Source organism: Cydia pomonella, chromosome 1 (assembly GCF_033807575.1).
Source record: "Cydia pomonella isolate Wapato2018A chromosome 1, ilCydPomo1, whole genome shotgun sequence".
Classification (NCBI taxonomy): Eukaryota; Metazoa; Arthropoda; class Insecta; order Lepidoptera; family Tortricidae; genus Cydia; species Cydia pomonella.
In genome coordinates, this window is record NC_084703.1 from 41,187,820 (window position 1) to 41,209,648 (window position 21,829).

At 36.4% G+C, this 21,829-nt stretch overlaps 1 protein-coding gene across 2 annotated transcripts; it reads right to left on the bottom strand.

Annotated features, from left to right (window-relative positions):
- Window positions 1–212: 212 nt before the first annotated feature.
- Window positions 213–21,806, bottom strand: LOC133523767 (protein ROP). 2 transcript variants are annotated; one of them, XM_061859505.1, is made up of 15 exons: window positions 21,715–21,806; window positions 20,480–20,629; window positions 19,858–20,013; window positions 18,713–18,816; window positions 18,135–18,283; window positions 17,748–17,808; window positions 16,572–16,726; window positions 12,331–12,482; window positions 9,840–9,994; window positions 9,041–9,121; window positions 6,553–6,720; window positions 5,722–5,811; window positions 5,273–5,370; window positions 4,348–4,430; window positions 213–3,603 (listed from the first exon to the last, which is right to left on the bottom strand). In XM_061859505.1, the coding sequence occupies exons 1-15, from the start codon at window positions 21,740–21,742 to the stop codon at window positions 3,470–3,472; spliced, it is 1,764 nt and encodes a 587-aa protein (XP_061715489.1). In that variant the 5' UTR covers window positions 21,743–21,806; the 3' UTR covers window positions 213–3,469. The 2 variants fall into 2 exon arrangements, with proteins under 2 accessions (XP_061715489.1, XP_061715482.1); XM_061859498.1 differs by lacking the exon at window positions 18,713–18,816 and adding an exon at window positions 19,430–19,533.
- Window positions 21,807–21,829: the final 23 nt, after the last annotated feature.

The window sequence follows — 21,829 nt, forward strand, 5'->3', positions numbered from 1 at the left end:
CGCAGTTTTGCATGAGAGTTATTGCGATATCACACGAAACCAACACGTAGATTAGGCTATACACGGCTCTCGAGTCCACAGTATCAGTGGATGCTGAGAATTAGACTCGCTTGAGCTCCGTAATAAATCTTGAAGCAGTCAAAAAGCACTCGCGATAACCTCGGAGTCAGCTCCAGAGACAAGGTGACCTCACTGAATAATAAAACACCTCATTAGACGATTATATAATTTAATAAACGTTTCAACACTTTAATACTGATAATGAAGTATGTTGCTATTATAAAGTTGTCTAGTTATATATTAAAATGTGAATGTCCCATCTATTTCGAAAAAATAGTATTTTATATTGATATACTATCTAGAAAATGCCATGATTGTAAGTGTACTACTCAATCTGTTTAACATATCATGTTAAATTAATTAAATTGTATACTTTTGAGTTTAACTGTTTTTTTGGTTAAACATCTCAACTACGATACGATCGGTTAAGCATAGTTATTTCAGTAGCATAATACTTATATTTTGTTGTACTTAATTTTACTACTCGTATAGCCAAGGGTAAAGTCATAGTATTCTAATGATGTATAGGCCATCTAGCCAGGCGTTCAAACCTTGTCTGGGGAAAAAATTTACATGTATTATGGTTTTACTCCTGATTATACAGCTCTATGTCTTAGATGGTTTCAGCAAGTAATTAACATCGGTAAATATTTAAGATAATGTAAACACGTCCAATTACATATAATACGACTAGTCGAATTTAATAACGGTATTCAAGTGACCCTAGGTTCCAACGATTAACATTTTGAGCGCCAACGATTCATTCACGTTGACTCCAGTGTAGTTCGACACAGAAAACTATGTTTCTCTCATTCAGCCTCGTGAACATAAATTCTGTAACGGGCAATTACACTAATTACGTGATATAATATTAAAACTAATAACTGTCTTATTTAAACATGTTTTTATACTATTATTATTGCTGTACTCTTCTTCTAAGCTTAACCCGAATATAATATAAAATCAGAGCTTAAAATGACAACATTATATCACGTTTGTTGTATTACCGGGGCATGAATGGCATCCGTGTTTCAAGTTTGACGCCCAAAGTGTTAGTCTCGCAGCGAGGAGTTTAGGCTGGGCCCGAATTCTACGCAAAAAGCAATCAAACGACACACGAACGGGACCCTAGCATAACCAAATCCTATACTCGAGCCTGGAATTTAGTATTTTAAAGTACTCTATACTTATTTGTTAAAATAACTAACTGTCGAAGTTATCAACTATATAATATACTGTGGAAGAATGAAAAAGCACAAGTGCGTGAAAGATTAACTCCTAGACAATCAGAAGTTGGAATGTAGACAATTTGAAGTCATTAATAAAGGCGACGTCAAGACAATAACAACTTTAATCGTTAGAGAGTAACCATTATAAAGAATTATCACTAGTGAAATCCTATATATAAAATACAACACGATGGCCGGCACCAGTTGGGGTTACAAAATACCAGCTCGTTTCGGAGAGCCAACTTGTTCATTTCAAAACAACAGAAAATACTATTCATGGTGGTCCCTCACAGGCTGTTACGTTAAATGTTACATTCTTCAGGGCTCCGGTTTTTTAAATAAAATGACCATCGCGGTCCGTTTCTACTTAAGTTTATTAAATAAGTGAAAAAAAATTAATAGTGCGGCCATTTGTTTACAGCCACTGTGGGAACACCATAACTATTGAAAATAGCAGAAAACTGGAAAGCGATCAAATAAGAATGACATTTCATTTGAGGAACCCGAAAAAAATACTCAAGTTTTGGGTCTTCTGAACTGAATGATCGATCAAATCGAGATGTTCTTTCCATAAATGCATTAAGGTACAGAGTCCAGAACCAAAGTCTAGCCCGTAAAGGCGCCTGCGGCTCTGGGCCTAAGCCCAAGGCGCAAGAGCCTCTAATGTGGCAATTGGCATTTTTAACCCTATTGGCTGCCAGCGCCTGCCGGAGCGCTGCAACAGTCTGCTTACAAATTCGAGCGGTGTGGCCAAGGCAGGTGCAAGGGCGTATTTATACGGGGTCGATTCCCGCATACGACACACGACCTAATGTAAACACGCTATAAGATCTTTTTTCTTAAATTTGGCATTAAATCATGAAGAAGCAATGTTTACAGCTATATCCCTACTTCTTCAAATCTAAATAACAATATATGAAACAGACAAATGGATGCTCGTAATATGCAACATACAAGTGTTTGTTTCTTGACATTTAATGCGTAATCAATACGCTTTTTCTTTCAATGAATAATTTTATTATAAATATGAAGATCATCGTCATCGGTTTGACAGCACACATTACACTGGCTATACTTAGCTTAATTAAATCTTTGTATAGTTTTTGTTCGCCGTTAAATCTACATGAAACATTAAAAATAAGCTGAAAACGATGTAGCCAAACAATGATAAACTCGTTTATCTATTGTAATATTAATATTCTAGTATCTTGTCGGAATTGAACGGGCGGTACGTGTATGTACCAATTTTCTTAACCATTTAGTAGATAAAACACTAACAAATCTTCTGTCATAAACAAAATTAAAAACACCGCTAAACCTACCGAGGCAACTACTTTTCGTAATCACATTTTTTCTCAATTCTCATTCATATAAAGGTTACGTTTTGTATTTTAAACTCGAATAATTAATACAAATATAATGTAACCAATATTAAATAATTCTGATTTTTGCAAATGTAACTCATCTTAAACATATTTTACATATGCGCGGGAACGCGATAGTTTTTTTAACAACTTAATTTAAATAACAAATAATTAAACAATATAAAATATGGAAATTTGTACAAACATTAAAAATATTCGCTGAAGTTTTACACGAGTGCTAAATAATCTATTAGCCCGCATCGGCGGGGGTCTACTCCTACGCGGCGCCGTTCAAGTTCGGTATCACATGGAGGTGCATCTAGCCTTGCACTACGGTACGGGCGCGGCACACCGCTGAACAATTAGCTAGCGGAATACTACGGCTACCGGACACGAGCGCCGTCTAGACAATTACTAACACATAATGAACTATGATGTCTATGACAGAAACGAAGCCGAAGACACAAGACACAAAGTGACAGCGTCAAATAATCTATATAAAACTGGTGCCCGGAATTATGATTAATATTTCGTTTCTGTCTTAGTTTTTCGACTTCTCGTACGCTTGATTGCAGTTTGTATAATTCATTTAGTTACTTTATTGCTGAATATTTCACTATATGTTAAGCGAACGCACAATACGGTAATAATAAATTTAGTAATGTCAAAAGACTTCGTCCCCGTGATCCAAAATGTCTGAAGAGCCCGTCCGCCAACGCTTCACTGCCGGCACACGGGTAGACGGGCAAGTTAGACTAGTGGCTGTGAGTTTGATGATTGGTTGACGTTGACGATGTGCGCCACGTTCAGTTAAAGTTAGGCGGTGAGGGAGTTGAGATCGGACAAGAAGTTGTCGGGAGTCAGGATGTGCGAGGAGCCGATGATGACCTCCCAGTTCTTGAGAGCGGCGGTCACCTCGTACGCGCAGCGAATCTCGGAGAAGCACACGCCTGGAACAAACGATGTGATTGATAACCTATGCGACCCGCCTACGGAGTCGTTGTGCTCGTATGATATGATATTTATCAGTGACTTAACATAACAATAACAACATAGATACCTACGATATTGGATGAGTGAGAAAAGTGGGATCTTGGAAGACTAGATTTTATTTGAGGTGTATTTGTATGAATTTTCGTCTCACATCTGAGAAGCAATTTGACGATATTGCTGCAGAGCGGATCATACCAAGCAGCTGTAATGGACTACATTATTCACAACACAATAAGTTTTAATTCGATTATTCGTCGGTTTTAAATCAAGACCCGTGACAGTCAAAGATTTAATATTTAAATGGACAAATTATTAACTATAAAAAATAAAATAACAATAAAATTACCGCACTGCGTTTCATCACACATAAAAGTTTAAGAAAAAAAATACTAAAATGTCACTCCTAGCTCTTATAAGAAACAAAAATAAAAAAAAGACAAACGATGAAGCAGAATAGCTATGGTATCAATTTTTTTTTATACGGTCCATTTTATTTAAATATATGCATACACAAAAAAAAACATAATAAACTTAATACTAGATTACAGGACGATATTATAATAATTACTAATTACACAATTAAAGAAAAATTCAATTAAGACATTAACAACTTAATATCATTTATTAACATTGCCCGTTTTTAGAGCTTATGCTACCTATGCCTAAACTAACAAGTTGCGTTGTAAAGTACAATCTCTTACCTCCAACGACGAAGACGATGAGACGCGGAACGTTCTTGACGGTTTGCTGCGCCTTGTCCTTATGCCAGTGACCGTAGCGAACGCTGGTTACAAACAAAATCGACTGTTACACTTCAAATGCCATTGCTGTCTTACAAATCGACTTAAGAGTGCAAGGATTTCCCGTGGTTTGTTCCCGAGATTTCCGTATTGAACATATTCCCGTTACAATAAATCCCTTCTCTTATCCCTTAACCTCCCAGTTCGATAGATTCCCAAATCCTTAGAAAGTAGAGATAGAGATATAAAAATCTACTGTGCAATTTTGAAAGTCGGCAGACGTAGAATACTTACTACCGCTACTAAAGATCGAATATTATCAATTCACATGCATAAGTTCCGAGTACAATCTTTATCCAAACCTTTGTAACATTTTTTTATTACTTATTGTACTCAATTTTTTCGATTTAAAAGTGTACTAGAATAGTTTTCAAACAATTATTAGCTTCGTTATAATAAAACAAAACGATGTATTTTTCTCAAACTTGCAATGAAATGTTGACATGACTTACTTCAAATTAGATTCGGAAATACTACACGGTGACGATGACATGTAAAGAAATTTCATACTGTAAAGCAACCTTCTTTTGTTTTTAAAACGTCTTGGCATTCAATTATCAATTAGTAGTAGATTCGTAATTTCTTTTTAGCTGTGTAAACCTTGACTACTTTTTTTATTTCATTGCAAGTTTGAGAAAGTACTATGCAAATCATGGCGGGAAACGGGGTTGCTGGCCGCGTTGCTATTCGTCTATATTTACTTGGCCTGCAACCCATCATTCCCGGTCTCTATAGTAATGTTCTATTAGGTGGCAGAAAATTAGATGACAACGGGCTTGTGATCGTAATAGGCACTGTACCAGGGAGCCAACAACGATCGGCTTACCTGGTGGGCGCCTGGTAGCCCGAGGTCTGAGCGCGGCCCGCCAAGTACGGGAAGTGGCGCTGGTCAAGTTTGTCTTCGATTGCGTCTTCGATGATGTCCTGCGGAGAGACAAGCATACGACGTGGCATCTTTGACATTTCTCTATGAAACAGCACCCGTATTCAATTTACAAGTTAGGTACCTGCGTCAAAGAAGGCCATTATTTTCATTTTTTAATTTTCTTATTTTTTATATGCTCTTGCATGTATTGTCTACGATAGTAGCAAACATGGACGCAAAATTTGAACGCATTCACACTAAACTTAAAAAGTATACCATTTTAAAAATAGGCAGGTTTAAGAATCGTTCTTTGGCGCAGGTATTGTCGTTCGTGTCAACTTTTATCCTTTGATGGCTTCAAATTCAATCATGTGGAAATAATGAAACAAGCTAAAGCGGATAGTACTTACTTTCATGACAGGCGTCCATCGCGACATTTGGTATGTTTGTTCCGTTATCCTCTCTTTCCTCGTCACCTGGTATTGCTTTTTCCTGTTGCCCTGCGAGAATATAATAAGTTTTTGTCAAAAATTCCATTTTTGGTACATGCTTTTGTCGCTGACTGTACTTTTCTATCCACAGGCAACTAATACTCATAGAAGAAATTCTAAAAACCCCATACACTATCAGGTTGCGTTGTTTAATCACAGAGTTCCTATGGCCACCTCCTGTCTCCATCATCAGATCAGCTTGATGGTGCCATAATATTGCATTGTCACCCGACTTACATATGTATGCAAAATTTTATCAACTGGGAAGTGGGTCAAAAATAGATTCCAAGATTTGACCCACACAAACATCATACCTACTAACTTGGCAAAATAAATAAAAAAGTTAAATAAAAGCTTGTAAAAACAAAAAGTTGTAGGTACACCAGTAGGTACATCAAACAAAGTATATATCTCTATTGTTCATTTATGTTGCTAGGCTACTCGCCTTTCTATCATATGCAACACATTAGTAAACCATATGGTATTTGTCATTAAAAATTCATGGTTTTTCTGTGCGATTCATATTAATTAGCCGTATATTCCATCTAAGCGTCTTATATTCCACATTTAAGTGGCTGACTGTGTCTGGCTGCGACCAACAGCGTTACCGCTTGGCCCATATTGTAATACCCTCCCACAATTTAAGAGGGATTTAAATCTTCTCAGGTCAGAGGTATAGGGTTAGTGCCGGCGTAGCTTTATTTGACGTACAATAACTTGAAAAATAAAGTAACTTTGTCTAGTACTCACATCGACGACCACGTTGAGCCCGAGGTAGGCGAGGTTGAGCAGCGTCTGCTTGTCGGACTGCTCGAGCTGCGCGTGCGACACGAGCTTGTTCAGGTTCTCCTCGGATATGCCGTTCTTGGACATGATGTACAGGGCGATGATGCGCATTTTGTTGTTGTTGTCCACGGACTGCAAGCGAATATTACTCTTGTATATTACACCTCAGTACTTTGATGGATTGTAATAATTCTAAAACCAAGCACTGGCTTTTTACCCATTATAAAAAAGAAACTAGTTCAAACTGTTGTCTCAGCAAATTACACAGTATGTGTAGGACTGTCATATGTTAGCTCGTGACAGCCTGGTCACAGTATAGCATCCATCCAGCCATATTTGAGGCCAGGTTGCTTTGAACAGTGATTCCAAAAAAAAAACTCTAACCTATGCCTGTGCCTCTGTTACTTTTAGGACAACAATTCACTTCAGGATAGAAGATTGAATGTCTACTTGTGTGTCATCGCGTGTTGAGTGAAATTGGTACATGTTTAAGGGATGAAATTGAACGAAGTATTAGAAACATTAATTTTGTATCACGCAGAAACGTCTGCGAACGATGCTATTAAGCTTAAAAACAAATTGAATGTGGAAAAATTCACTGTCTTCGGTGGGACCGGATCGCTAGCCCATTGCTCTTTCATCTGAGCTACTAAGGCCTTACCCAATACAGCGATTCTTTCCACCATATATGAGCCATAGAAGATTAGAGATATGCTGCAGCAAAATGACTTTCAAAACACTTGCCCGTAGCATATTAAATTTCGCAATGTCAACTTAATGGAATCATAAGTAATATGTACACAGAGAAAAAATTAGATTAATTTATACCCTCGCAAACAGCACTTTACTGGACTTGGATAACTTGCAGTAACACTATAATACCAACTAACAGTTGGTTTTTGATAACGGTTCAGACAGGTTGTTGTGCGGTGGGCGGACGTTACGTGGCATTACCTTTGCATTGGCCAAACTGATTTTACTTCAGTATTGCAGAGTTCATAGTGTTGATTATAAAAGAAACCGCATATAGCATATAGAATGAGGCATAAATAGGGGGTATTACTACAATATTCTGCCGCTAGAGAGCAGGACTAGCACATATTGTAAATCATAGAGTAACTTATACATTCTATACCTTAGGGTGGTATTCCATCTGTCCAATATCTTGGTATTTGCGTCTCACATTTTGCTTAATGATTTATAACAAAGTGTAATTTCTTAATGCAGAAATAGAATTTTTATATAAAAACTTGGCATGTCGTTAACATTAAGATTGCAATGCATTTAATTGCTATATTAAAACACGAGTATACATAGAATAGGAAGTTCTTTTCCTGCTGAAGCTGTTTAAAATGGCAAGATTGAACTCTAAGCAATCTCCCAAGTATTTGATCTAACCTGGTTTAGGTTAAGGTTTGTCAAGTCAGCACTGCTAAAGACATGGATTATATATAAGAGTGGATGGATTATATGAACGATCAATAGCAGCATGTATGGATGGAGCGTGCGTGACGTGTTGGAAGCAGCACGACAGGTTCCCCTCGTTCAAGTCTAAGCTGCAGGCCACTCTTTGGCTGAACCTATGTAGTAAGACTTCTCATTTTAAATGCTTTTTATTGAAAATATATACTGATTACAATTATAAAAAGTAGAACAAAATCTGGAAAGCCTTTGCATAATAATATTATTTATGTATTAATAAATAAATAAATAATAATAATAACATAACTAAAAACAAGTAAACAAAAAATATACAATAACACAAGTCGTTTGGCAAGTAAAACTATTAAAAAATGAACAAATTGGACGATAAAATTGATAAATAAAAATTAAAAAGTTATCTCAAGACAAGACATACAGTACACAGTACAGTCACCTGCACTCTTATTAATACACAATGATGGCCGCAAAAATATCTGACACGACCTTATTTGTAGAGCCATAAGAGCGTGTCACATATTGTTGCGGTCTTCGAAGAGTAACATATTATTGCAGGACTGTACACGAATTGCGATTGCGTTTGTGTGTGTTTGAGTGAGCATTTTAACACAAAGACTTATGTTGACGTTTATCCGTTTTATCTGCTTTGCACTTTGATAACTTTGGTATACATTTACGCATTTAAATTCGTAACTGTGGCATTCTTGGCAGCTAGGTGACATAATATATCAGACGGGTAGATAAATTCAAATTGTATTAATGTACACAAAATCCTAACTAGGTTAATCTCTCCTGTGTCAAATGAATTGACATTCCAAAGCATACAAAATGTTTTCCTTAAAAAATCAAATCATGTACTGCTATAATACTTTTCAAACTAGATAGGTAGGGTGACAGGTGCAATCTCCATATAATTTATAACCTAAAAACGCCAAATCTCCCAAAATTGTATTAAAATTATCATCAGCTTACCCATCGATAGTTTGAAAAATACTATTTGTGCACTATTTACCTGATCAAGGAGCACTGGCACGATGCTCCTCATGTGGTCCTTGATCTTCTCACCCTCCGCGTCAGTGCCCATGGCCAGATCCTGGAACGGGAGATCAGGATTCAAATACACGTGAACAGTGCTCGAACTTTCAGTGCGGATGGCGTAAAAAATTATGTCTTTTCGCACATGGACATGTGGCTTGGCCGTTTCGCTACCTTCACATGGGCGTAAGGTGAAAAATGTATTCGCTATTTTTTATTATTTTTATACAATAGTTATTGTAGTAACGAAACGTCTAAGCCACATATTTTGACTAAGGGGTAGAGTTACGATTTGTTGTTCAGGGAACCAGACTTGAAATCCTTATTTTCTTGTATTAAAATGTATCACACATGCATCTTTGTGGTAGTTATAACCAATTTCCATAATGGGTCATCTAATACTAAGCATGTTAATACAACAGCACACAAAATCTCTCATACAAAGTGTGCCACTATTGTCCCTTGGACAACGGGACAGGATAGCAACATAAAAAAAAATGATTCACCCATTTCCATTAAAACAATCCCATCAGATAATTAACTCAAATAGGTTTATGTTCATGTTGGTTAGTTATGAGCAGAAGAGTAATATGAATTGTTGTCGTCAGGTGACAAGCTAAACTCACTTAACTCACTAATTATTAAAAAAAATATTAAACAAAAATCAACCTTTTGTAGTAGTAATATGGTTAATTGTATTGGACGTTGTATTGATAGAAATCAAAGTAGTTCCAATTAGTGCTATTTTTAGAAAATGCTTATATCATGATGATCACCTGCTCAACTTTGCAGAGCTTGTCGACGTAGCCCTGGTAGGCCTTCATGCAGTCTTCGGCGAGGCGGAGATGGGTCGCGTATTTTGACAATTCCTTCTGGTACTGCGGCATCTTCTTTATCATCTGGGACAGGTCTCGCATGGACTGCTTGTCTCCTGATTTAAAAAATCATGGATAAATTACTAAAGTTTAATTTTAAAGGGTAATAATATCTTAATGAAGTTTATATCGGGTTATATTATAGACAAAGGTACACGTAAAGTATTTCAAAATATCACAGCCGCTAAATTGACAGCTGTAGATGGCGCTGAATGGCGCCACATGTTAAGCGGTAAAGCTCTGGCTTCTTATGATACGGACGGATTTCATCGCACCTGCAATAACATATACATAATGTATAGGCACATTGAAAACACGCTCCGACGCGGCCCGACTCCAGCCCGTCTATGGAAGCTAGAGGCAAGGAATAATCTCCATAGGCAGAATTGTTGCAAAAGTGTCCAGCTGTCAGCTATAATTAATAGTTCCAAATCTCTCCAGAGTAGCGCTAGAGTAGCTAAAAACCTAGGCGTTATTGACGGAGAGAAGTGCGCTGTCTATGATTAGATTTTCTTTTTAAGTATTCTAGGTATTGTAGCGCCACCTATTAATGGTTTTTTGACGGACACTTTTTGCTATATGGAGATTCTATTCCTTAATTCTACGTTCCATAAGCCCATCGGTGGGAATCGTACATAAGAAGTCAACCTGTTACTTGCCATTAAAATACTTTCGTTTCCCTTTCGTAAAATTTGTAATTTCTACTGGGCGACATGTTTATGACTTGAAACAAGATATCCGCGAGTGTACTATTTCTATGTACAACATTTACTAGAGCAGAAACTGAATTTACAAAAAAATCGTGGTCTCCATACAACTGTGCCGGACGGAACTTTAACTAAAGTTGCTCAAAGTAATGACATGACATGAGTACAGTCGCGCATAAATATCTTGTATCACCTATCAGCCTAGCTTAGTTACTTTAGCGTGAAAGATTTATTTTTAATATTAAGTAGATGTATTGTAATAGTATCAATTCTGATTAATACTAAGCCCTTGTGACAATAGTGATAAGGTAATATTTAAATTGTTATTGCATGCTTTGATTACCTTTAAGTGTGGGATCAATTATAAATGAGTCCTTACAGTTTGTAACTTATAGTATGTAAATTGAATCTTCTGTTGGTGATTCGAGTAAACAAATAAATGGTATCATTTAATCGATCTGCAAAATATTCCTATTTTGATGAACAAAAATATTTATTTGGTCAGCAACTTATGGTGAGCAAGTATTTCTAAACCAGTTCGCAACTAATGTCATATTGAGCTGCTCTAAATTGATTTGGTTGACAAATTAATCATTTGATGGGCAGGAAGCGACCCACCATTAATCAAATTTTGATAAGCAATCAGTGGATGAGCGGATTATTTCATTTTGGATTATAATTTACCTGATCCGCAAAAATTGGTTACCTGAAAAATCAGTTGATCAGCAAATGTCTAACCAACCTAACCTACCCCGTTTGCTCATCAGCTGATTTTTTAAACAAAAATAATATTGGCCATCTTTTGATTACTTCCCTTTCATTTTGTCCTGCTAAAAACTTATTGCCCATTCACAAAATGTGCGGAACTAGTATTCAGGGGTAAAAATGTCCAATATGGATGGTATGGTGAGGGGGCCGGGACGCAGCTGCGGTGGGGTGAAGCTGTTGGATGTGGGGGCTCCGGCGCTGCGGAGGAGCGGCCCTGCCGCCCTCGCGTGACGAGGCGCGGGCTCTACACTCGGCTCCGCGGCTCCGGCTGCCGGTCGCCTTGTGCTCGGAGCCGCGGCCGCTCGGCTCACTCATCCCGGCGCGGGGGGAGGGCGGCCATCGCTCGCCGTGACGGGACGCTCGTCCCCGCGCCCCGTCACGGCGGGCGGGGGCTCCCCTCCCCCCGCGCCCCGTCATCACAATCGCTCTCTAAGGGTAGGAAAGACAAGACCACGTGGATAGTGGGTGCTCTGAATCGGTTTTATGACCTTGACATTATGGTGACGTGGTATCGTGTCACGTGGGCTGGTTTCGCTCCGCCTCCAACTCTGCCCATTTTTCAAATAAAACGCTAGCCACCTTATTATATTAGATTACCATTCCTTTAATATGCATGTTTTTTCTACCAACCAATTTTTAATTCTTGCTGACCGAACAATCATTTTGCAGCTCAACTCTTTATTTAGCAGATAAGTTATAACAGAAGCAGATCGATGTTGTTTATAATGTTGACCGTTTGTGAGTTATTTGCTGAACAAGAGTAGTAGCTCGATTTTTATTTATTGCCAGCAAAATGTTTGTATGCTGTCCAAATGATTTAAAGGCAATTTTTTTTTTGCAAATCAGTTTTATAAACGGCTGATCATTTAATTACTTCCCACAAATAAACTTGAAAATAACTTGTATAGAACAGTCACCTCCACCCATGCGCTTGGACTCGGTGAACTTCTTGAGGTTCTTGGTGACGGAGGTGGACACGACGGCGATGTGCTGGTGGCGCAGCTCCACCCACAGCTCGTCGTTCTCGTCCAGGAGCACCTCCTTCATCTGTCCTTGCGATGCCTCGTACCTGGTGACAGTGACACTGTTTTATGGGATGTACATTTTATTCAGTGAGAGTTTTGCTGCAATAATCTCGTGTTTTATTTTGATGGATAAGCAGGATGTCACAAAACATATGATAGGGTATATATGCCAAATTACAATATACTTATTTTTACCCTTCAAACATTATTGAATAAAAAAGCAAACTAAACATTAGAAGAATTTAGTCTACTATTGTAGGTATTGCTTTTTAGAAAGTGCTCATGAACACATCAATATGACATGAGACTGGATGGATTTCAAATTCCGGCGAAAAGTTACGTTTCGGTGTTTATAAAAAAAACTATTAGGTTTTACGTATTGCAACTTTTTTATTTGTTTTTAAGTGGTGTCATCTTAAAGTTCCTTCAATTAAAAACTCCGATAAATGAACAGTTTTTTTTAAATAAAATGATTCATGTGTCTAAAATCATCACCGTCTACCAAAAAAATCTGAACCTCTTTGTTTGTGGTAAAAATTGTCGAATACCTAACGTACGATTGCGATTTATTTTTCATTTTTAGATCATTGAAGGTGTTGTTTTACATATAAAAAAATATAAAATTATTCCGTCACCGAGTACGTACTTTAAAAATTTAATAAAGTTTTGTCACGAGTATTCGTCAACACCGTCAGCGTATTGTCAAAGTCGAGGTAGTTATGTATTTATACAGCAAAATATAGCGGGGCGTACCGCCGCCCGCTTCCTCAGCTCGGCTTTAGCAACGAAAGCGAGTACACGTTTCCTTATGCGCGCGCTAAGCAGAAAAATATAGAAATCTGTTCCTCAAAAAGGGATTTGTCACGCTGTTGCTTCATAACCATCCAGGAGAAGTTTACAGTATGTACTTGTCTGATATTAAAATCAATTACCTACGATAATGTGACTCTAAGGGAACATACTGGTGTCATGACCCTGTCGTTATGAATGTTAGTGTTCAAAAACAATCTACAATAAATGCGTAAAATTGTCAACACCATAACCGTCATTACCGGCTCTCAAGCAATGGACGGTTGTGATTCCATATGTACGGTGATGACGTTTTTTCTAAATTTGTTCAATAAAAGCCTCCAATGAAGTTCAATCCCTTCATTTCGTTGGTAGCCGTAAAGAACTATGTCTTCACACTGCTGTCATTCATGCATTTGATTTCCAAATAAGTGATATAAAAGCAACTTCAGTCTACACAGTCAGCGAATGTTTAAAGCCAACGCTCCAGCCGTATGGGCACACCTCATACCACTTATCAATAAAGCAATGGAAAATAATCCATTTATAAACATATTACATTTTCAGTCTGACTCACCGATATCTCAATACCGAAATAAATATATGTTTCATATAATGGTCCAATGATTTTCCACAAATTACCGAAATAACATGGAACTACACCTAATCTGGGCACGGTAAAGGCACTGCTGATGGGGTTCGTTCAATAGGTAAAAGAACGGCTGATTTTGCAGTTAACCATAGCACGGATAGGTATAACATCTATTGAAAAAATTATAACTATCGTACAACCACGCACCAATATCACAATGATTCTTGTTGATAAAACTGAAGTAGAGAACAGAGTAAAGATGATTGCTGGTAAACTTCAAACATTCAATGGCAGTCTGAAAGTTCATCAGGTTTTATGGCAGCGCAACTGTAACAGATTGACTCTAAGAACTTCAAGTTGTTTCAAATGCACTTATGGACAGGTGTGCAGTCATGGAAAACATTTACGCTTTATAGCAATTACAAGTTCCTGTGGCAAACCCAAGAGTTAAGCTAAAAATAAAAGTCAGGTCACAACATTAAAAAATGACCAAGCAATTAACTCTTTCGGATGTCACGAATTTACCATCTTACTTCTCATGTTCGGAACAAAATTGTAGCTAAACCATCAAATATAAAAATATTGTCAAACAAGTTAGTCACTCTCTATACGAAATCCATAAATAAGTAGTTCTATTAAATACGGAGAGAATATTATTCTGTGAATCAATGATACGAAATAGATAATATAAAGTAAAAAAAAACATTTAATCAAGTAGTATTCTATGATGATTAAATACACTATTTAAAATGTAAAACTTGACTGATACTGATAAGTAAAAATGGAAAGCTACAAAATCAAGCTATAGACAAAGAATAAAAAAACAAATATATAAAAGATATCTATATAATAGTAATATTAGTTTAAGTTTGACAGATAACAGGATAAATAAGTGATAAAGAGTACAATGCTAAAAATAAATAAAAAACTAGAACTAAGTACTTAGAAGATTACTTTATCATGACAAGGGTGTCTAAGGCATCACAAGAGTAATCATTAAATAGAAAAAAAAAGATTCTAAAAGTGTGAAAAGTTTTCAAAACAGATATTATATACTAATCAGTACGAAAAAAGTATACTGTGATTATAACTAAGTAGATAATTATTATTTCGTATTATGGGTGCCTAAAGAATCACAATACTAATCATTAAACGGAAAAAGGCAGAGATTAAAGGTGAGAAAAGTTATCGAAACAGAAATTATAATAATCGTTACGAAAAAATACTATGTTTAAGAATAGAAGACTGATTATAACTAAGTAGATGATTATTTATTTTTATAATGTTATGGATGCCTAAGGCATCACAACTCTAATCATTAAACGGAAAAGGAAGAGATTAATGGTGAGAAAAGTTATCGAAACAGAAATTATAATAATCGGTACGAAAAAATACTATTTTAAGAATAGAAGACTGATTACAACTAAGTAGATGATTATTAGTTTATATTATGGGTGCCGAAAGCATCACAACACTAATCATAAAACGGAGAAAGAAGAGATTAAAAAGTGAGAAAAGCTATCTAAACAGAAATTATAATAAGCGGTACGAAAAAAATACTGTCAAGAATAGAAAACTGATTATAACTAAGTAGATGATTATTAGTTTATATAATGGGTGCCCAAAGCATCACAACACTAATCCTCAAACGGAAAAGGAAGAGATTAAAAGTGAAAAAAGTTATCAAAACAGGAATTATAATCATCGGTACAAAGAAATACAATGTTAAGAATAGAAAACTGATTATAACTAAGTAGATGATTATTTTATCATATTATGGATGCCTTAGGCATTACAATTCGAATTATTAAACGGAAAAAGGAAGTGATTAAGGATGAGAAAAGTTTACGAAACCGAAATTATAATAATTGTCACTAAAAACTACAATGTTAAGAATAGAAGATTGGTTAAAACCATATAGTTGATTATTTAATCATGTTGCTGATGTTGTTGTTCTTAAGTGCCTATAAAGGTAATATAGAACAATGAAAATGGTAAATTTATTATTTGACAATTCAAATAAATACCCATGTTTGTTGATATGCTTAAAAAAGTTGTTTTATTTACACCTTTTTTTAATAAAACATCATTACCATACACATGATGTCATCCCCGTATTTAATAAAATCATTACCATACCACCGTGGCCATCACCATCTCGTGTTATTATTTTTCAAAGGTCATAATATCGAAAATATGCCATCATTTCGCATACAAATCTAACATAATTACTCAGTAAATATCACATAACAAATTAGAGTAGATATTCTCGCATTTATTGATTTAAAAAAATTAAATAAATTTTTGTATGGTGAAAATTTTCTTGATGAAATCCACCCGACTATTAGTGGCACTTAAATTTAGAATTCTCATCACCATACTTTTGAACTTGTCGGCAAAAGTTTAAAAGTATGGTGATGAGAATTCTGAATTATCTACACCTATACTTATCACTAACGGATTGTTTGGCTCCAGTTTGTTCAGTCTTTTAGTTCCCCTATTAACATTGAGAGAGTTTTCACATTGTCTGATCCATATCGATATCGGATACGAATAAAAGTATCGTTTTATGTATTTATACATCGATTAAATGTATATTGTTCAAAATAACATTTTAAATCCATAAAAAAAACTCTCTCTAGCAGCTGCTTTTCTCCAAAGATCATCCGATATCCGAGATCGGACAATGTGAAAATGCTCTGACATGACGTCCACAGAAATCCCGTCCAGGGCTGTAACAGAGCACACTCACTTGTAGACATCGTTCTCGATCGGCAGCAGGTCGTAGGCCATGGCCTGCAGCGTGAGCTCGTGCAGCAGCGGCGACACGCAGTCGAAGCCGCGGTCGAGCACCAGCAGCTGCGAGCGCGCCTTCTCCGGTCCCTCGCCCATGGTGGGCTCGTCAGCCTGCAAGTTCAATAACAGTGAGTAAAAGTACACGATACATTTAAATGAAAGGTCTTAGTCCTTATAGTATTCACTAAACTTTAGAAAAAGAGACAAACTAAACCTTAACCTATCGAATGCTACAGACTCAATATCCAGCCAGCAAAGACTGTATTTAATACTAAATTAATTAATACTTCAATTCCTACAAATTTCGTGTGTTATGTTATTATTTTAGTAGATGCCTTTTTTATGAATACAATTGTACCTATACACATTTACTTAACTTAAAGTTTATCGTGTTGTATGAAAAGATCGTCAGCGAGAAGACGGCGAATTGCCATCCGAATCGTTTGGCATTGTTTATGCTGTCCTTTTTAATTATAAATCTTAGTCATTTTATCATCTGGCCAAATAAAAAAAAGTTAAAGATTGTAAAGCAGTAGTAAAAACCTAATAATGTTTTGAGTAGCCTTAATGGAAAGTGAGTCGGTATGTTAACTGGCTTCTATGTATACTTTAATTCAATAAGGTAAGGTCTAAAACGTTACTTTATTTGTACAAAACGTTTATCCGTCGATCAGTACAAAGCGGTCGCGGCCGAGTGCAAGTTGACAAAGAGCCGTGAACACAACGGCGGAACAGTAATGGGCGCAGATAACAGAACTAGCAGAACGTAAGTTGTTCGCCGACCTACTTCCATACACTATGTTTTTAGAGAGCTATTAGCATTTGTCACCTTTTGGGGCAACTTTTATTAAGGAATTTGAATAGACTTGAAATAACACAAGCAGTCCACGATTATCTTAGCTTCGATTGTAAAAACATTTTTTACGTTAATTTAAAAAGTATTTCAATAGCATCGGTCATTGTAACAAGTTAACGTATCTCGATAAATTTTATAGTACCAAGACAATACTTGTAGATTAGATTATTGTTCATTCTCTTTTTTCTCGAGAAATTCATGAGATCGGATTTTCGACTATCATAATTGTTTGATTTTAGGATTATGCAAAGAATGGCGCAATGTTCATTTACTTACTTTGTACGCATCAAGTTTCTGCTGGATGAGCTGAGCAAGCTCAACGTTCCGCTCGCCGTCGCTGTTCAATAAAAACGAACATATGAGTATGTTTTCATTTCTATAGCTTGCTTAAAGGATGAGATCTGACTATTAGATACAATATACATTTAAGCATCTGGTCAGAAAATGATTGTGGTTCCCATTTGTATAGTCTTTAATAATTCACGGCGTCAGTTGAGACGCGCATGAATTTATATACTGCGCGATAAAAGCTGAAGATATATTTTGCAGAGACTTGCGCTGATACAGTTTTAACCTCTTGGCTCCAGGATTGTGCAAACGGGCATGTTTGCCATCACGATCTACAGCCGTAATTAACCGAGGAAGAATCACCAAACAACCCACCTGCGGTACCTGACGGAGGGATATTCTCCGAGCGTGGCGCAGAGCGTCGCAATCTGCTCCGCGATGCGCTCCATGCTCGCGTTGCGGGACGCCGCGTGGTTCGGGTTGTACATGTGCTGGAACGTGTTCGGCGAGTCCAACGAGAATACCTAAAACAGCCCTGAAATATTAGGCCCTGATCTACGCATCATTATATCAGCTATATATTGTGTGTGACGCAGAACGGAATGTACGGCGTCAATCGGAGACCAAGGCTTTAGTTAACACCCTATAATTTGGAAGACTTAAAGTTACAAAAGGAGCCTGGGATAAGTGCAAACGATTGTTTTCTAAACAATATTGGTACAAAAAATTCTAGTTTTTTTTTTTGCTATGCCAGGCTTAACGCGCGAGTTAAAAGAGTTTGAATAAGATAAGGTAAGGTAATACTTTTTTTCCCGCTTTAGAACTTGTGAAGTCTGGCAGAGCCTTAAACCTACCATGGGTGAGGTGTTTTAAAATGCATTATGAAATATGATTAAGTAGTAATTTCGTAAAATCTAAACATAGGTACTGAAAGCATACAGCTACGTATTCACCTGACTCTCGTAAGGTAAGAACGCAATGTTGATTTCCTTAAGCGTTTTGATTTTCCTTGCTGCCGATGACTTGCAGAGTTCATTAAACAGTTCCTCGGGACACACTAATTTAGCAGCGTGTAAAATAATCAAATATTTCAATACTAGGGTAAAAAGTAAGGTAAGTTAATTGATTATTAGCACACTAGAGAGTATGAAATTAGGTCACTGAAAGTGTGCTAACAATAGGATTTACCCTAAATACAAATGAAAATAGCAAAGCTGTAAAATTGTTTATAAAATCTTAGTAAAGTGACGTTAAACATACAGTCATAGTTTACAAACACAACTTTACAGGCTTGCTAAAACCAAAGAGAACTTGATACATATTGAGGCGGATTGTCAAAGAAAACTTTGTGGACAGTGGACACAGCAAATTTACTATCACCTTTCGGCACATGATTAAAACTTTTAGAACGCAATTTGACTTTGATCCTTATTTTTTTACCGATATGTTTTAAATTTGTTAAATATCAAAAAGCGGCGCCATCTAATATCAAGGCCAAAGGTATGGCGGCATAGTTTCGAACGATGGAGCCACAACCTTTAGCTGGTGCCTGGTAATGGCGTTCTAAAAGTTTAATCATGTGTCGAAAGATGGAAGTAAAATTTTCTTTGACAATCCACCTATATATCAAATTGTCTTTGATAGAACTTCAATAAAATATAAATACTAACCTGTTGTTCATATGGAACAAAGGCGATGTTGATTTCCTTTAGTGTTTTTATGTATTTAGCTACGCGACTACGTGATAATTCATCAAAAAGAACATCAGGGCAAGCTGGAAAAATAAAAATATTGATGGTGCAAACAAAAAGTCTTGGTTTGTTCCCACTAGTTCCTACTTGAGGCAAGTGAATGCGTATGAACATTTGTACATTGTCCAAAAACTTGCTCTCATGCGAGGGACTGTCACTTACTCACTCGCAAATGTAGAGCACAAATTCATTAATTTTGACAGTTTTTGTGTAGAAATTTGATCTGAAAAAAGAACTAGAGGGAAGAAATCCACATCTTGAAGCATGACTAGTGATATTACAAGCTCATTTACACTATATTTGGTGGATAAACAAATATATCTACATAACAATAATTTAATGTATACCTTCAGTGAAGAAAACATGAGCCGCTTTGTACATAATGCGGTTCCCTACTGAGAAATCATTGATCAAGGCACGGACTGAGTTCTCCAGTGGAGTAATGAGGTAGATGCCATCCATGGTACAGAGCGGCTCTCTCTTCTTGTGAATGTCTTCAACCACTGCAACATGTCCAAGATTATGGGTTAAATGGGTTATTAAATATTAATAGGAAACATACAGGAAGTCATATACATTAAAAAAATGTATTTGTCATATCAAAAATACTTGACATGTCTGGGATGGAAGCCCCAGACCCACTATGCACTAGGAGGCAGAGTCGGGCATATGGACATGGTTCAAAAAGCTCTTGAGTAGCTGACGGTCTTTCCTAAGAGGGCAACTGCACAAAACATTCCTATGGGTTGAAGTGTATGCGCAAGGGCCCCAAAAATCCTAAGATAAGGAGGCAGAGTCACTACCAATGAAACATTTATATTTTTCATGAGAATATATTACCATTCCCTTATGTTTTGCTACTAGCAACTGATCTCTTATAGGATTGACATGAAAAAGAAATAAGCAGTGCCTAATTGATCTATTGCTAACTGAGAATTTTAATTCAATGAAATTCTTTTATATACTTACATGTAATGCCCTCTGCAGAGATGTCATGCATCTTGCAGCAGGCGGAGACCATGCGCATTGAGAGTTGATCCACAATGAGGATTCTCCAGTCAATGCGCTGGGACTCCTTCCCCTTTGGTCCGCGGTAGCGGATCACTTCATTCATAATTTCTGCAATCATAGATTATTCTGTTAATATCAGAATATAAATTTCACTTTTTGGATGTTTAATAAATAAAAAAGTAATGGATATGTTCCCTCAAACATGATGTAGCTGATTTTTAGAATCAATATACATATTTCTAGCTTTTGTGCATTATTTGTAAAAAATAAACTTGTATAAAGTGCTTTTAGACCATTGTTCGTAATTTTGTCTATCATGCGATAGTCAAAATCTCAGGATTCGAATTGACACAGTCTCTCCATAAAGGCCTCAAGATTGCTAATTGAATTTATGGCAGCTGTATTGTGATCCAAAAAAGTGCTAGCTTTCTTAAAATTTGCGTTTTCTGAGCCTCCTGCACCTTAAGTAATGTGAACAAGAGCCATTGGAAATGTAAATTTGAATTTTACTTTGTTGTTTTAAATGTAAATATATGTAGATAGTGTTATCAACAGTACACACTGTTTGGTATGCTATGTCAGGCTTAATATTGGCGACAAAATATCTGCTGTAAAACATTAGTAGAGCTTATGAACTCTACTTATTACTAGCCATATGAAAACAAGGCAAGCTCGACCGCTGCTTAGACCGCCAAGTGACGTGTGCCACCCTCCTCATCCCACAGACTTAGTGACGTAAGAAAATCAATACTATTCAACACAGGTGCGAAAGCAATTTATTCAATTACGGAATTATAATAACCATCAACTAGTTGGGACAACAATAATTGAACTAACTAGAATAATTACTAGTGCAAGGACAAAATGCAACTCCTATTTTAAGCCTTAATTTTAGATAAATTATGTATTATGTACTAGTACTGCGTACATGATATTAACCTCTAGCTTCAGCACTAGCATTCGATGAATTTGGTTTTCTGCTTTTACAATTTAAAAAAACATAATAACAAATAAGAATTTATGTTGCAAGCGATTAGTCATCGATAAGAGATTGGACAATGAATGTGTCACAACAAGTCGATATCATATTTTTGGGTATGAGAACAATTCACCTACATTTATATAACATTTAACAGACAATTCAAACGTAAATAACTCGTGTATCTATAAAAATAAAATAATTTTTAACTCACTTTGCCCGACAAGTGCTTTCAGCGCCATTTTGGATCACAGACTAAAGAATATAGCACAGTACGGACGTGAAAGGAAAGTTGATGACAGCCGCAACTTTAGGGCTTTGTAGATATG